Source organism: Phyllobates terribilis, unplaced genomic scaffold (genome assembly GCF_046119375.1).
Source record: "Phyllobates terribilis strain yellow unplaced genomic scaffold, ASM4611937v1 Scaffold_3__8_contigs__length_932513732, whole genome shotgun sequence".
In the NCBI taxonomy this organism is placed as follows: domain Eukaryota; kingdom Metazoa; phylum Chordata; class Amphibia; order Anura; family Dendrobatidae; genus Phyllobates; species Phyllobates terribilis.
Window position 1 is genome coordinate 879,661,611 of NW_027362763.1, and position 16,816 is coordinate 879,678,426.

At 45.2% G+C, this 16,816-nt stretch overlaps 1 protein-coding gene across 2 annotated transcripts in view; it reads right to left on the minus strand.

The window, feature by feature from the left end:
* Positions 1-16,571, minus strand: part of STX11 (syntaxin 11) — a 55,046-nt gene extending 38,475 nt beyond the window's left edge. Inside the window, exons 1-2 of one of the 2 annotated variants that reach the window (XM_073672659.1) lie at positions 16,383-16,571; positions 14,044-14,146 (exon numbers count right to left, since the gene is read on the minus strand). Coding sequence is in view for 1 of the 2 variants with exons in the window: in XM_073672657.1 (XP_073528758.1) it covers positions 16,383-16,404 (22 nt within the window). In the remaining variant the exon portion in view is untranslated. The remainder of the gene's footprint in view (positions 1-14,043; positions 14,147-16,382) is intronic. The other variant, XM_073672657.1, reaches the window with a different exon arrangement.
* Positions 16,572-16,816: the final 245 nt, after the last annotated feature.

A 16,816-nucleotide genomic window follows, 5' to 3' on the forward strand; every position in this document is an offset into this window, starting at 1 on the left:
TACTGTAGTGCCGGCGTCCCTGCCCTCTGCTAGGCAGGGACGCTGCTCCTCTCACCGCTCTGCTCCGTGCCCGGCTTCCTCCCCCCGCTCTGCTGTCAGCGCGCGCTCCGTCCCGGCGTCCTCCTCCTGCTCTGCTCTCAGCGCGCGCTCCTTCCCGGCCCCTGTGCTTAGGGCGCGCGCGCTCCCTCCCCTCCTCTTAAAGGGGCCGCGCGCGCCGCCCTAAAGAGTCCCCGGCCAATGGCCGGAGGACTTCATCATATATAAGGCACCTCCTCCAAAATGGAGGTGCCCGAGCAATGTTGTTTGCACCTGTGTCTCACCTGTGCTTCAGCCCTCAGGTCCCGTTGCCAGTTACCTGCCAGTTTCCTGCTAGTTACCTGCCAGTACCTGCCAGTTACCTGCCTGATTCCTGCCTGAATACTTGTTACCTGTCTGCCAGTCTGAGGTCCGACGGTCTGCCTTACTTCTCCTGTCAGTCTGTCTAAGGACCAGCCTGCCCGCTCACCTGGGAGCGCATGTCAGCTACCTGCCTGCTTGCCTGAGGTCCGACGGTCTGCCTTACTACTCCGGTCAGTCTGTCTATGGACCAGCTTGCCCGCTCACCTGGGAGCGCTTCTCCGTTATCTGCCTGCTTGCCAGCCCGGAGGCTCCGTTGTCACGTGCTGTGACCACCAGCTATCTCAGAGACTCTTGCCCGCTCACCTGGGAGCGCATCTCCGTTACCTGCCTGCTTGCCAGCCCGGAGGTCCCGTTGTCACGTGCGGTGACCATCAGCTATTCCAGAGACTCTTGCCCGCTCACCTGGGAGCGCATCTCCGTTACCTGCCTGCTTGCCAGCCCGGAGGTCCCGTTGTCACGTGCGGTGACCATCAGCTATTCCAGAGACTCTCGCTTGCTCACCTGGGAGCACACATCTACCACCTGCCTGCTAGCCTACCCGGAGGCTCTGCCATCACAGGTCGTACCTACCCCTTACCCAGAGACTGCCCTGATCACTTGCCGTAACTCCCTGTCCGTTCACCCAGAGACTGCCACCCGCTCCCTTACAAGGGCCGCCCCCTTGTATAGTAGCTCAGAGGTTCCGCCTCCCGGACCCGTTACAGTCCGCCTCCCGGACCCGTTACATGGCGTGCCAGGAGACTCTATGGAATGCTTTCTCAGCATCCAACGAGAGTATCTAATTACAAATTTTTAACTGCATCTAGCCCAGGAAATACTTTGTGCCTAGTAGCAGTGTCTGCTAGTCAGCGGATTATCCCGGCTGTTAAGCAAGCTACACCACCTGTAGTTTGGACACTTAATTTTTTCAAAGGAAATGCTTCGGGACCACGGGATACTCAGTGAAGAGCATCAGGAGGCACCCCAAGGCATAGGGGCTGGGACTGGCAGTAGGATGCCTTGCGGTGGACAGCCGAGCTCGATCCTTATAAAAGCTTTTTAACTGCAGCAGTTTTAGTGGACGCTACTGGAGCTGGAATTACGCGGCTGCTGGCATGAGACTTGCCCTCCAATAGATCCTTGTAAATGGATTTAAAGTGTATTCATTCAAATTAGAGAGACAATTTAAATTAAAAAGCTTAGAGCTGCCTCCACCACAGGGGGGCTCGCTCGACCCACCAGCGGACAGGCACCAGTATTGGGAGAGGGGGGCTGGCCGTCAGGGTTCACCGCGGCTCTGGCACAAACCCGGAGACACGGAGTTGGCACGGGCAGGAGCGGACTGAACGTGTCGGCTTCTCACTTTTTGGATTTTAGAAGGGCATGACATGCCTATATTTGTGTCTCCCCCTCCTCTTTTCTTTACGCATGACTATATGTACTTGTCACTTTTCCATGTGTTAGTTGTGTCTTCTGAGCAGTTTGTCAGCTTTTGGACACCTTTGAAGGTGTTTTCTATGTGTTTCTATGTGTTTTTGTTTGCCTGCCATTGGTTTTAACGGTGTTCGACGAACCGAACCGAACTCGAACACTACGGGGGTGGCTCAACACTACACAGGTGACATCAACTCCAAAACCATTACCCCGCTTGGCAATGCACCAGGGCAAGAGCTAAGGCTAAGTGTCAGAATTTGCGCATCCAATGGATGCTTCATTTCTGGGGTGGCTGAAGGCTGGTGTTAGACTGGGAGGGGGCCAATATCCACTGCCCCTTCCCAGCCTATTAATGAAAGCCTGCAGCTGTCTGCTTAGCCTTAGCCGCCCCCCCCCCCCCATGTCATTTTTTGGGGTACTCCCCCTTTTTTATAACCAGTAAAGGCTACACAACAGCTGTGGGCTGATATTATTAGCCTAGGAAGCTCCATGTTTATTGCCTTGCTACCAGAACAACACCACCAGCCCCCAGCTGTCTGCTTTCACTCAGCTAGGTATTAAAAATAAGGAGAACCCCAGGCCATTTTCCTTTCTTTTATTTCTTTATTTATTAGCTAAATACATATACAGCAAGCTACACACGCACTGTACTAATTATATATCTCACTGACATATTTCTTCCTATGCACAGGCGCTGGCTGGTGAATACTCATCAGCGTCACCTGCTCTTGCCGCTATCAGTGAGACCAGGCACGCGATGATGAGTGTTGTAGTCATCAGCCGACGCCTGACCGGCAGTAACCTTTTCACCGCCCGTCATAGCCGCTGGCTCACACGCTGTCCTCGGTGTGACAGCAAGAGAACCCGCAGTGATCCGCGATATCCAGCAGCGGTGACTTCAGTAAGGTTACCGCCAGAGCCAGTGTTTCCCACGCTGTCATACAGATGACAGCGAGAGAACCGCCGGATGTTCAGGCCCGGATCAAGATTGGGTACCATTCTGGTACCCAAACTAAACTTTTTTTTTTTTTTTTTTTTTATATATAATGTTTGACTGAACCAGAACGTCCACGGGTCCATCCATCCCTATTCTCCAGTGCTCAGGCTTTCCCTTTCATTGAACCAAAGTAGATTTACAACGGCTTATGCTTTCAAACTGGGAAAATTCATGTACCTCAGGTTTAATTTACCTGTATTCCCTCAATTTATTTTTTTTATTCAGCATAGTTTTGCTCTTCAAAAAAAAATGATAGGGAAAAATAATTAATTGCTAATATTTTTTATAAAACCTAATTCAACAAAAAGACTGCTTAAAACATCTCCTGACATGTCCCTGTGATATTTGAGAAGATATGATTTTTTTTGTGACTTGAGTAGTTATCAGAGATCCCCAAAAATCACGAGAACACAGCACTACTATGGTTTTTCAACAATGGATATCATTGGTTAAAGGAACTCTATCAGCACAGAAGGACTGTGTGCACACCAACTACATGCGCTCAGTGCATCATGGCGCAGCCAATCATATATACACCTTCTAACCTGCTTGTTTGCTCTCTATCTCCACCCATCTCTGGGTCTGTGAAGCCAGAGCTTTCAAAGAAGGGGAGGGGAGTTAGATCTTTTGGGAAAACATGTGTTTAAAATGATTGGCCACACCTTTGTGCACAGAGTGCCTGTACTTGGTTTGAACAGTCATTCTGTTCCGATAGAATCCTGTTAATGGGCATCGCTTAGGATGCTTTCACATTGCGTTCAGGCACCAGTTTGGTGGCCTCGTCGGGGCTTACGTCTAAACCCCCGACAAAACGGGATTTGGACTTAAGCGCCGACAGGGCCATAGACTATAATGGTGCCAGCAGAACGAACGTGTTCTCTGTCGTCCATCATTTTTGGTCGTATACACCTACTTGGAGGTGGACACTCAGATGCAGTCTACTATGTCTGAATGTCCGCCTCCGGCAGGCATACACGCTCTAAAACTATGCACTTCAGAGCGCACATTCCCTCTGCCGTCACCATTCAGCGCATGTGTCCGAATCTAGGTTTGGGATGGGGGGGGGGGGGATGGGAAGATTCGAATGCAAGCCCCGATGGGGCCACCAAACAGATGCCTGAATGCACTGTGAAAGCAACATTGCATATAATGCATATAAAAGATTTGTGACTCCAGTGCAATCATTGCAACGCGATTCCTAACCTTCACAAGTTAAACCTATAAAAGATGAGCTTGCCTATATAAATCAGTGTAAATGTTATAAATCTACAGGATGCTGTGAACTTTACACAATGTGACTGAAGCATTGTGGTTTGTCACCAAACCATAAAACTAGCCCAGAAGGTAAAACTCCTACATTCCAGCAAATACGAGGCAAATCAACAGGAACAAAAAAAAAGAAAGTCTTCCAGGAAGTATAATATAGAACAATTTAATCAATTCATTTTTTACCATTCATTATTGATTTCAATTATGCTTTATTTTATGCAATGTGAAAAATGTATGACAATTAAAACCGTATTTCTGTCCAAGCATAGCTGATATATCCCAATGCCAAAATTAAGCATTTTTTAATTATTTTTTCCTACAATTCTCTTGCAGTCACCCCCATGGCCCTTATGTAGTTTACCATGCAATTCTAATGGCTACAACCACCACCATTGTCCAGCAGCCTATGTTTTCTTCTTTTCTTTCTTTCAGGAGTATGCCTTCATTTAGCATGCACAAGAGCTTCCGATCCAGCCCTTGTCTACCACTCTGTGGAGCTGAATAGAGCAAAGGTCCAGGAGGTGTCCTACTCTGCTGTATAGACAAAGCAATGCAAGCTGCTCTTCTTTCGCTTTTTATCTCGTGATGTACAATAATAAAAAAATATATATATTATATTGGGTTACTGTATTAACCAGAAAAATCTATGCAAACACATTTATGCCCAAAAAGAGAAACGTATATTACTAGCGACACTTTTTATTGGCTAACCAGTAAAATGCTGGGTAGCCAATAAAGGTATCACTCTTAGAATACTTTTGTCTTTTTGGCCATAAATGTATTTACATATACTTTTTAGCACAAGGAGACAGTCTTCCCCTCTTTAAAAACAATAATTGGCTGTGTCGCATTACCCCTGTAGTCAGTCTCCTCTAAGAAAGATGGAGTTGAGCTGCTTTTTCATAGTGGATGACAAGTTCAGGAAGCAGTGGGGAGAAAAAGATATAAGTGGGGAAAGAAGCCCATTTCTCTGAGAAGAAACATTACAAAAGTTTCTGATAATTGCATGTACTATTGATTTATGCAAAGATTGTTGGAAGTACAGTTCTGTGTCAGGCAACATAACACATATATTGCTTTTGTTATCTTGTACTAATCATCATGTCTTGTAACCTACTTATCCAGGGCTGGGTACATATTCAGCTGATTTCCGGTTAGATCTCACATCTACAAACTCCTGTATAAAGTATACACTGCTGTAATACATGGGATGTAGCATACTGCAGTATATACTGTAAGTTACACAATCTGGCACCAAAATGTTTTAAGAGCTTAGAGCCAAAAGGTACTCAAATGTTTTTATTTGGCTTTCGCTTGGAGCCCTGCAGCATGGATATAGATTTGCAGCATTATATTCTGGTTAACACCTGCCACTAGTGGAAGCATGGGAGCGAGCGTGACGCTTCCATAGCTAAAGTCCACACAACTAGCCAGGACCCCCCCACACACACATTTCCATGTAGCGTGCCAGGGCGTGAAACTCAAGTACCTCGCCTGCGCCTGAGCCCCGCACCATGTTACACTTGGCGTAGTCAGGAGGATCGAGTCTCGCAACCAGAAGAACGAAGTGATGCAGTGAAGATTCAAGTTACATGGAAGCTGGCAACCACAACGAGGTCTAAAATGGCGGTTAGTGCTGCAGCACAAAGAGGAGAACATGCCAATTATGGTTGTAGAAGACGCAAGGGCGCAAAGAACCATCCAGCCCTCCAGAGGTTACGCCTATAGAAGGGAGTGTCTTACCAGGAAATGCCCACGCAAGTAGGGTGAAGTGGAAGAAAAAGACCCGCCCAGTGAGATAGGATGAAGGAAAATGGGATGGTGTGCCGAAGGCAAACCCTACCCAGTGATAGGCAGAGTAGTGATGTAGGACGCTCAGCGACAAGGAGGCCAGTGGCATTAATCTGCTGGGAGTTCAGGAGCAAGCAGTACTATACGGTGATCCAATGAAGATTTGTGATGGCAGAAGTAGGCCCTATGCTCAGTGCGCAGTCAGGTGGAAGAGGAGGGTACACCCGGCTGTGACAGTTAATGGGGCAGGAACTGGAGGACGATGCCATGGAGGGGGTGATCGCTCACCTAACGGGCAGAATGCTGGTGTCACGCGGAAAGACACCATTGCCGGCAGTGTCAGCCTCCATTCCAGACTGTGGCAGGGGCAGGAGAGTCCGAGGTTTGCGGCCTAAAGGAGCGGTAAAGCCGGGTGGCCTGGCAGTGAAGGCCACCGGGTCTCCAAGAGTAAAACCAGATGCAGGACTGGAACCGGAGGTCGGACCCATTGCGCTGGCTTGGTTCTCGGCCCACAGGCTAGCTAGGTGGCTAGAAACTCTACAGACCCGAATATCGGTGGACCCCTCACTGTCCTCTAAACCGGCCCCTATCCCTGCGAAGGTGAAAAATACCAGCATGGCCTGTTGGTTCGTGGGAGTGGTTGAAGTTAAGAAAAGAAGGGAGGAGTGGGCAAGAGCCCAGTTGGACGGTCCTGAGGCCGAAGATCTGATTAAACCGCTAACGCAGGGGATAGTGCTGTCCTTTGGCCATGAGGGAGGATACGGCTTTCTAGAGGAGGTACAGACTAGGCACGTAGTACATGTTAACTCTCGGTCTGTTAGTCGGACTCCCTTTTTCTCTCGGGTGCAGTCACTAAAAGGAATATGGTACCCGTTGGCCGTTGTTAGAACCTTGCTCTTAGGTTTTTTCCTTTGCTGGTCCCATGACCTCGTTGGCCTATTTAATCCTGCTCCGCCCTTCTGGCTTTGCTGGACTTCATTGTATAACTACTTTCTAGCTAGCCTGTGCTCTGTATCTAACTCTGTTAGTTTGCTTGGTCTACGGACCTCAGTGTTCTATATATTTTGTTTGTTTGTCTGTCTGCTACTATTTCTGTTAGGAGGTGTCCCATTTTCCTCCCAGTCCTTAGTACTTGTAGGGATTCCTTCCCCACATCTATAGGTCTCCGTACAGACTAGCTTAGGACTTTAGCAGGTCTGATCGCAGGATCAGGTTCCCTGTTACATCGTAGGGATTCAGCTGAGTTCTATCGTAGGGACAGATTTCCTCTCTTTCCTTAGCTCTGGTAGCAGAACATAACAGCCGTCTCCCGAGCGAAGATGGAGTTGACGACAGTGCAGCCCAAAATAGAGGCAAAGGAGGTGCCCACTACAAAAGCCTTTAACCCCCCTCATGCTCAGAAGCCTGTATGGGAGACAACCCAGAGTTTCCATAGTGCTAATGAAAAGTCAGGAGCCATTGGGGGTGGGAGGGGGCACCTTCAGAATTGCCTGTTGCAGTAGCACATCCAGCTACTGTGTACGTGGCTCATTCGTCAGTATATGTACGGGAGGTGGGACCAAGGAAAACCTGGGTTTGAGAGGAGATCTGGAAAAAAGAATTTGAAAAGAGACAGAAGCTGGAAGACCTTGAGTTATGCTCGTTGCACTCCAATGACTGAAACAGTTTGAAGTTCTAGTAGAGTCGATCGAGATCCAACGAATCTGCGGTCCATATATCTGGACTCCCCAGATTGATAGCCACAGATGGCTGGGCTTATTGTTTGTTTTTTTTCAGTTTGTTTTGCTTGTTGCACTTTCCCCTGCTAGATTAGAAGGCGTTGGAGCGGCTGGAGGGTACTACACTCGCAGTTAAAGACCAAGCCCAATCCAGAATGATCAATGCCTAGTCCGTAGTGGACTGTGTCCCTTTCCTAAGGACTGATGACGGGACGATGGACTGTACCCTTTGCTGTGTGGGCTACCTGCAAAGAGACAGACTTTGCCATTGTTGTTCCAGAGCCCTTGCCATGAAGAGTCAGACCAACCCGATGGACTGGTGCTGGGGTCCTAACCGAGTAGGACTGGGTTTACTCTATGTAAGAGGAGGACTCTGTATTCTTTAGGATATGTTGTGTGTAGTGAGATTCTTGGTGTCTTTCAGGTTCTGGATGGCCGCGGATGACCATAGTTCGTTAAAGGGGAAAATGTAAGGAGATGGACATACAGCCCACATTCCCCCTTGAAGATACATGTATTGTTGTAATGTGCCCGACAGTAGGGAGAGTTAGGGTTAATGTTTGCCACTAGCCCAGAGTGGGAGTGTCTAAAGTGAAGGGACAGACGGTTTCCTGTCAGGAAGTTAGTTAGGGCCCATTCTGCAGCAGAAGCAGACCTACGGTCTGATAAGTAAGCAGGGCCATATGACGTGGGTGTCCCTGGAGTGAGTGGAGACCGAAGGAACAGATAGCAAGATCCAAGAAAGAGTCGAGAGAAAGTGACAGAAGTGGTGACTGATTCTCTGGAGATGGGATCTGGGGCAGGAAACCTAGCAACGCAATACCAAGCTTGCAAGTCCAGAAGGTAACGGGACGGATCAGAGTAGGGAACGTGAGACGATGAGAGTGCCTTGGGCGGCAGTTCCAAGGCTTCGATAGGCAGAGAAGTTAAGTAACGGCCATAGTGGCAGAGGATCTCCCTTAAGGGGACAAAGACATGGAACTGCGGGTTGAAGTACAGGACTCTCACTTACTGACTAATACCTTTGTTGGGGACAAGGGAAGTCCCTTTAGTGCCTTGCTGGGTGGTGGTGAAGACAGAGGACTAAGTAAGGAAGAATAGAGAAAATTTGTATAAAGATGTTCCATGTATTATGAGAAACGTTCATGAAGTTATGCACCTACTATCTGTTGTATATAATTCCCACCAAGTTATTGTTCAGTAAAAGACAGTCCCTAGTTAAGTGTTGGTCTCCTGTATTGAACATTAAAACATCTGTCCTTGGCCAGCTGAAGTCACCGGCAGCATGCTGCCTGCAAGAGTGTAACGTTTGCAAAGCTAAAGTCGACACACGTGGCCAGGACCCGCATTTTCATGCTGCGTGCTGGGGCATGAAACACGAGTACCTTGCCCACGGCTGCTGCTCCACTCCACGTTACACAGCCACACTGCTGAGACCAGTGATTGGTTGCATTGGTCTGACGGCACACAAACGCAACAAAGAAGCAAACACAGAGCATCGCAACTGGAGAGACCAGAGATTCATTGTGGAAATTATGGGCGTTTCACTATTTTATGACATTTACTGCCTTAAACCAATTTTTATTTAGCCTGTTAAACTACTTAAATTATATCACTAGTTTGCATTTAGAAAGAGTAAAGTGCAAGAGTCTGATGTGCCATTCTTTGGACTTTAAATAGTAGCTTGATAAATCAATAGAACACGAGAGTAAACTACTTTGTAATATATCTATCTTATCAGAGAAATCTGCTTATTTTTCCTTCTGTATTGATTTTTCACTCTCAATCCATCTTCATTTAATACAGATTTTCACATTAGTAAGAAAGGAAATAACAGCTGGTGTTTATAAAGTTCTATGAAGAAGAGAGAGAGGAGCTAGAGGCTGACAGATTCTGCTGCAAGTTCTCCTGAAACCACAGCTGCAATTCAACTAGGAGTCACATAAAATAACTCTTTAGCATAAGGGTCCATGCACAAAGTCTGAATGGCAGCAAGTGAGTCCCTATGGCTCTGTATTACATAACTAAATGCATTCATGTCACTATACACTCATATTTGCAAGGCTTCCAGGGCAGGATAGCACTTTAACATCATTGAATAGCACACTTACAACTTTTTATCTTTCAGATTTTAATAGAATCTTAAAATAATAACAAAGCTCTGTATAATTACATGTGCATCTGAAGGTACACAAACAGTATGGAGCCATAGCAGGCAATGCCCATCATATTATATTCAGCACAGTTCCCTTTATATATCCACGAGATGAAATTTAAGCAGTATAAAAGCACCATCCCCTTTCATAATTTCAATATCAAAGCATTTCTCAACTCCATTGTGAAAGCATATTTAGAACGCTTCTAAACAGCTTATACTTTGTGTCTTCACAGAAACACCTTTTATAACAAGTTCTCACTTGTACCACAGAGAAAGAAACCAGTTTATAAAACTATTTACCATGTTCTTGATCTGGCTACATTACTGTATGTCGATGAGAACAATATTTTAATTAAAAAAGAAAAAAAATATTGTAAAGCGATATGAATGTCAATTACTGGAAAAATAGTTCAGTCATCTGTTCTCAGAAGTTCTAGTCAGCAAGTTATGGGGGGGGGAATTTCCAAGAGTGGTTTCTGATTCACTTAGATAAAACAAAGTTATCAAACTGAATCAAAGCTTTGCTCTATTTTATCCCTAATAGGTTATAATCACTGAATAGGAATTCCTACAACAAGACAACGAAAAACTGCCATTGTAGCTTCTTAATCATTGATGTGCTGAAGTCAAGTGCCAAAAAAAAAAAGCATAGAATGATGACTTCAATCGCAAGCCCTCTCCTAAGGGAGTAGGACTTTCAACCTATACACCAACCATCTGAGCTAGAAGACCCTTCAAGGGTCAGGAATTGCTGAAGACTACAGAGATCTTGTTCCTGGATTTTACTCTAGTATCCACCACAAGTCAAGGTTTAATTTATCCAGAAGAGGAAGCTGGGGCAAGTAAAGAAATTGATGGCCACATGAACATTCCTAGACCACCAAGTGGGACATCTTAAACAAACTGCATTCTGAAAAATTACCTGTGACAAACAGTCGTGCAAAGTGAACAATAATAAGGATTAGACAAACGGGTCCACACCTGTCCAGGGCCGATACTTGGTATTGTAGTTTTGCAACAATGAGGTTGGGGGCGGACAAATCACTGGAGCAACATATCCAGTCACATAGGGGCCTAAGAGGTAAGGGGGCTTATTTCCATCTCCAAGAGCAGCACATAAGGGGTGCATTAGGATGAACTATTAGACCACCAAGGGTCCACATACTATCCTTGCACAGGGGCCCTCTTCTGTCTCTACCTGAATGAGGCGAGTTAGTGAGTCTCTGCAACAGAAACGCAATATAAAAGATTTATGTAGTCTGAACATGATACACACACAGGTATGATAAAACTTTAGTGATAAACTAACAAAAACAAAGCATTTTTATTTAAAACAGGATCAAAAAGAAAAACATTAAAAAAGAAAAATGCAAGTAACCTACCGTAATTTTAGCTGATTACTGTAGAAATTCTGCACAATCAAAAACGTTTGAAATACTCATCGTGGGAACTTTGCCTGAAGGGAACCAGCCAGAACGTTCTTGTTAGAGTGGGTTGTCCACTACTGGACAACCCTAGATTAAAGAAGCCCTCCAATCAAAATTTCTATGCCCTTAATATATTGCAGTAATCATATTACATAGCACTGTGTACTTACAATTGCTCATGTTGCCTTTCTACCGAACTAAGGGTATGTGCACATGATCAGTATTTGCGGGCAGATTTTACAACATAGTGGATGGGATTTGTAGAAATCCCATGTCCACTATGCGTCTCTGTACACCCGCGGAAACGGACCTTGCGGCGCATCTTTCCAGACCGCAGCGTCGGGGCCACAGGCGGTGAGACATTGTGTGCACATAGACCTAATGGAATTGAGAAGAATTAGGGTATGATATCACTTGATTAAAAAGAGAGTAGCTGAATCCTTCTAAGCTCTATGTAGACACAGGAAGTCTTTTTCCTGCATGAGTCATCAGTCACTGCACACATCCCTAGCAGGGGTAGGAGTGGAGCAGCTGGTCAGGAGTTGAAGAGGGGAACGATTCATATATGGAAAAGAGACTTTCTACAGCAGAGAAGAGTGAAGTATTAGCTGGCTAAAAAGGCAAAATGAGCAATTGTAAGTACATAGTGCTATATAATATGATTGCATAAAACAAAAACAGTGGATATTCACCTGCTGCAGCGGCACCATTCCAGCGATGTTGGCGCCGCAGTTCCCAGAGTGACGCAACTTACTGCGACAAGGGCCGGCTGCAGTCAATAAGTGACCGCCTGTCAACTGCAGCCTTTACCATTACGCCAGAGTGGAAATCCGCCCTAATGGACTATTGATGAGCTGCAGTTGACGAGCAGTCTCTTGCTGGCTGCAGCCTCTACAGGACACAAAAAAAAGTCACCTCTCTGGAGACAGCAGCACAGACATCTTTGCAAGAGGCATGCAGTTTTTTTTTTTTTTGTGAGCACTGTGACCTAGGAGTCCGACATATTCATGACACCAGCACCAGATTCTCGCGTAGTCAGCATCTCTGTTACAGCTTCACACTGCACTCGGGGCAGTATAAATATTTGGACAGGTTGCCAGCCATCAACCCCTTAATGACCAAATCATTTTCCATTTTCGAGTTTTCGCTTTTTGCTCCCCTTGTTCCCAGAGCCATAACTTTTTTTTTTGGGGTCAATATGACCATGTGAGGGCTTATTTTTTGCAGGACGAGTGGTACTTTTGAACAATATCACTGGTTTTACCATATCAAGTACTGGAAAAAAAATTCCAAATGCGGTGAAATTGCAAGAAGAGTGCAATTCCATAGCTTTTTTTTTTTTTTTTTTTTACCACGTTCACTGAATGCTAAAACTGACCTGCCATTATTATTCTCCAGGTCATTACAAGTTCATAGACACCAAAAATGTATAGGTTCTTTTTTATTTAAGTGCTGAAAAAAATATCCAAAGTTTGCTAAAAAAAAAAAAAAAAAAAAAGTTCCGTTTTCCGAGACCCGTAGCGTCTCCATTTTCCGTGATCTGGGGCCGGATGAGGGCTTATTTTTTGCGCGCAGAGCTGACATTTTTATTGATAGCACTTTAGGGTAGATCCGATATTTTGATTGCCCGTTATTGCAATGTTGCTGTGACCAAAAAAAAAAAACTTAAGTTTGTCGTTTAGAATTTTTTTTCTCGTTACGCCGTTTACCGACCGGATCAATTTTTTTTTTTATATTGATAGATCGGGCGATTCTGAACGCGGCGATACCAAATAGAAAAAAAAAAAAAAATAAATATGTTGTTTCATAACACTTTCTTCTTGCTGCAATAGTCTCCATAGGAGATTAGAAGCTGCAGTTACCTGATCCCCTCTGCTACACACAGGCGATGAGCAGATCGCCTGCCTGTATGTAGCAGATCTGCTCACTTGCTATGAGCGCCGACCACTGGGCGGCGCTCATAGCAATCTGGACATGACAACCACAGGGATCTGCTGCAGACCCCGGGTTGTCATGCCCACCCATCGGTGACCCGCAATCATGTAACTGGGTCACCGATGGGCAGGGTAAGTGACACGCTTCTGGTGCAGTGCTGTTAAATGCCGCTGTCAGAGATTGACAGCGACATTTAACTAGTTAACAGCCACGGGTGGATCGCGATTCCACCCGCGGCTGTTGCGGGCACATTTCAGCTGTATAAATCTTTTGACATGTGCCCGGTTCAGTGCGGGCTCTGCGCCGGAGCCCGTGCTGAACCGAGGGTTACGACGTTGTGCATACTATTACGTACCATGTCGTAAAGGGGTTAACAGCTCCTGTTGACCTAAGCACAGAAATATGTGGAAGAAAACTGACTACACTCCCTGGGCCTCTAAAAGAAACTTTTCAAGAAGGCAGTGCTTGACTTTCTTTCAACACGAATGACAAGTCATCTGATATACAACATTATCTTGCCAGTGCCGTTTTTAGGAATGCTCATTGTTGCCCTAGCAGTTGTGTGTCAGCCTGAGTATATGCGGTTACAAAAATGAAAAGTAGGTCATCTAAGTGTAAATTTAATACCAAATGGTTCACACTACATAAAAGTCCCCTAACAAATATTTGTAGCAAGAACTTTACAAGTAATCAGGCATATTCACCTGCCGTCACCCTCCATCCTGCCCCCAAATCCAGCACTGGCCGCCCAATTTGCATCAATACATTTTAACATAAGGATAGTTTATGAGAAAGAATAGATCGGTAAGTCCTTCACATACAGACTACCATGTTCCCATGATGAGTTTTTGGTGCTGCATTGTTTTGCACAGTGAATATACGCAGAGTCTTAGGTTAAAAATTTTTTTTTAAAAAAAAAAAGCAGCGTAAACTGACCTGCGTTGTGTGTTTCAAGTCCGCAACATGTTAAGTTATCTTGCGGGTACGCTGAGTTTTATTTGCAGATTTTCCCCATAGAATTGCATTAGATGCAGAAAATCTGCAAGTAAAAACACACATGCGTTTTAAGTATGTTTTCGCTGCGGAAAAGCACTAGAAACACATGTAGTCCGCACACGACTATAAATATAGTTTTGTCAAAAGCCAAATACCAAGAAGTATCAAACGCAAAACAGCTTTATTTAAAAGCTGACAATAACCACAGCCTCAAAATGTCATAAAAACGCAAGCAACCCAATAGATGCAGAAATGCTGCAACATCAGAAACTCACCAAATACTCACTGTGGGAACGTAGCCTAATAGAAACAGTATCTCAGGACTATCACGTTATATTTAATATGGGATAATACAGTGCAAAAAAAAAAAACAAAGTGCAGAGGAAATTAAAAATAAATAAAATAGCAACCAATTACCATCGCACTTTAATTTTCAACATGTGCTGTACACATGAAAGCTATGATTTGATTGGTTGCTCCTTTTACCTGCAGTAGTGATTATATATTTTAGGTGCCGATTACCAAGAGCTGGAGAGAGCCAGGAACAGGGCATTAATGCATTTACTCTGGGCCAGGATGAGGGGTAGGTGAGTGCAAGCGCACCAGATGAGGGGAGCGGCATATTTAAAAAATTAAATTAAATTCTGTGATGGTGTCCAGTAAGCGCCTCCCTGCTCAGACTGATGGACTGATTCCGTTTTTGAACCGAATTGGAGGCGATCTGCAATAGAGAGCATGGAGCGGTGTTTATTGCTCTATCTATGGCCTCCTCTGTGGATGCCGATGACCCCGGAGATTTGATTTGTTATTGAGTTAGCCCACCAACAAAAACAGCTCTCCCAATTGCTGCACAGGTTTAGGCCTTCAGCATCATTAGCCTGTTGTATGTGGCCGTTGCCCAGCAACTCAATGTACAGCTATACTTTATCTTACCAAGGAAAAGTAGTCACCTGGAGTACCAAGCATAGCACTAGTGGTAATAATTATCTAGATTTAAAAATGAAGCCAGTACTACTCCACCCCATACAGCAAGTGGGCAAAACTTAGCCAAAAGGACACATGGCCAAGAAGTTCATCACAATTTACACCACAAAATCATCCCTGGAATAGATTTCCAGTGGTAGAGCATGGCAGCTGAAAGACGCTCCAAATTCATTAATGAGTTTGGAGCATCTTACTCCAGCACATCTTTCATCAGGAGTGATGTACACAATGCTGGTCTTGATGAATCAGGGCCTCCATGTTTATGTGTGGTATTCTAGGACATAAAATATTGATAGAAATATTAGTAAGAGTTACACCACCAATACAGATGTATCAAACTCAGCCCTGCTCTACTGACAAACAGAGCTCTGCTGTGCCAGACAAGCTTTGCTCTAATGCCTCTAACAAACACCTATGGAAAGTCCTGGCTGGCAGTGAGTGGGGGAAGGGGGGGGGGCACGGTTAAAGCCGCCACACCTTTTTTTTTCCCACCCTCCCCTACACATTATTTAAAACAACGCTAATGGCGCTAACATCATGCATTACCAGGACTAATAACCCAGTGTTCGAAATGATCAGGTTTTTCTATATATATATATATATATATATATATATATATATATATATATATATATATATATATATATATATATATATATATATATATATATTCCAGACTGAAGGTGCTGGATCCTCTTTTTTCTATTGGGATTTCTACCTTGTTTGCTGGCACAAGTTTCATGAATGATCTGTGCACGGCCGGAAAAACCTTTATACAAGGACTGGTGAGCTGATACACTAACTTCATTTTGTACGTTTGATACAGCCACCACACTGTATACTCAGAGCAGAGAGTGGTGAATGAACCCAGAACTCTGCAGGAGACCATAAAGTTCACTTTCTCCCCACAGCATTCAGCTAAGCACAGGCTAATAACACTATTAACCTGCAGATTGATGCCATTTTTTTTCTGGTGACAGGTTCCCTTTAAACATAGCACAAGATCAGCTCTGCTACATCTGAATAGCTCAGCATTACAAACCACAGACATGCAGAACTAGACTTCCCGGTGATCTCTGACAACATCTGAGCTCGACAATGTAGCAGAGCTGTTTTAGGACAGAAGGATATGATGGGTGTCCTTATACACACATTGCTAACCAGCAGAGCCTGCACTTCCCGGACTTCCTCTATGGCCACTCATTGTAGTTTGTAATTGATCGCAGTTGGGTGCACAGTTCGCCTCATCTGCCTAAGGCACCAAAATCCATTGTCCCAGCCCCGGACGCACTCACCTGCAGTGGAGCTGACTGACATCTATGTCCGATCATACAGCAGTGAGCATGAAGCAGAGCCGCGTGTACCAGTCATTCCCCCAAAGGCACCATGTCTGTGTCACCGTGCTCCTCTGTGGAGCGTTGTCTCTTACATACAGGTGGAGGGAGTGACCAGAGGAAGCTGTGAGATCTACTCCTCATCTGAGAGGAGGTGTTTCCATCACATGTCTGCAGCTGGTTCACACTGCATTCTCCTCCTGTGATTGTGCGGCTGTAATGTGGACTGTGTGTATCCTGGCTGAGGTACAGCCTGTCTCTGACCCTCGTGCCCAATGGCGTAACCTGAAGCTTGTGAGCCCCAGTGTATGAACTCCAGCAGGGCCCCCAACTATCACGGGTCTTTAATAGTATTGCTCTTCTCTTATGAGCCCCTTTGGGGACCCAGGTGTGAC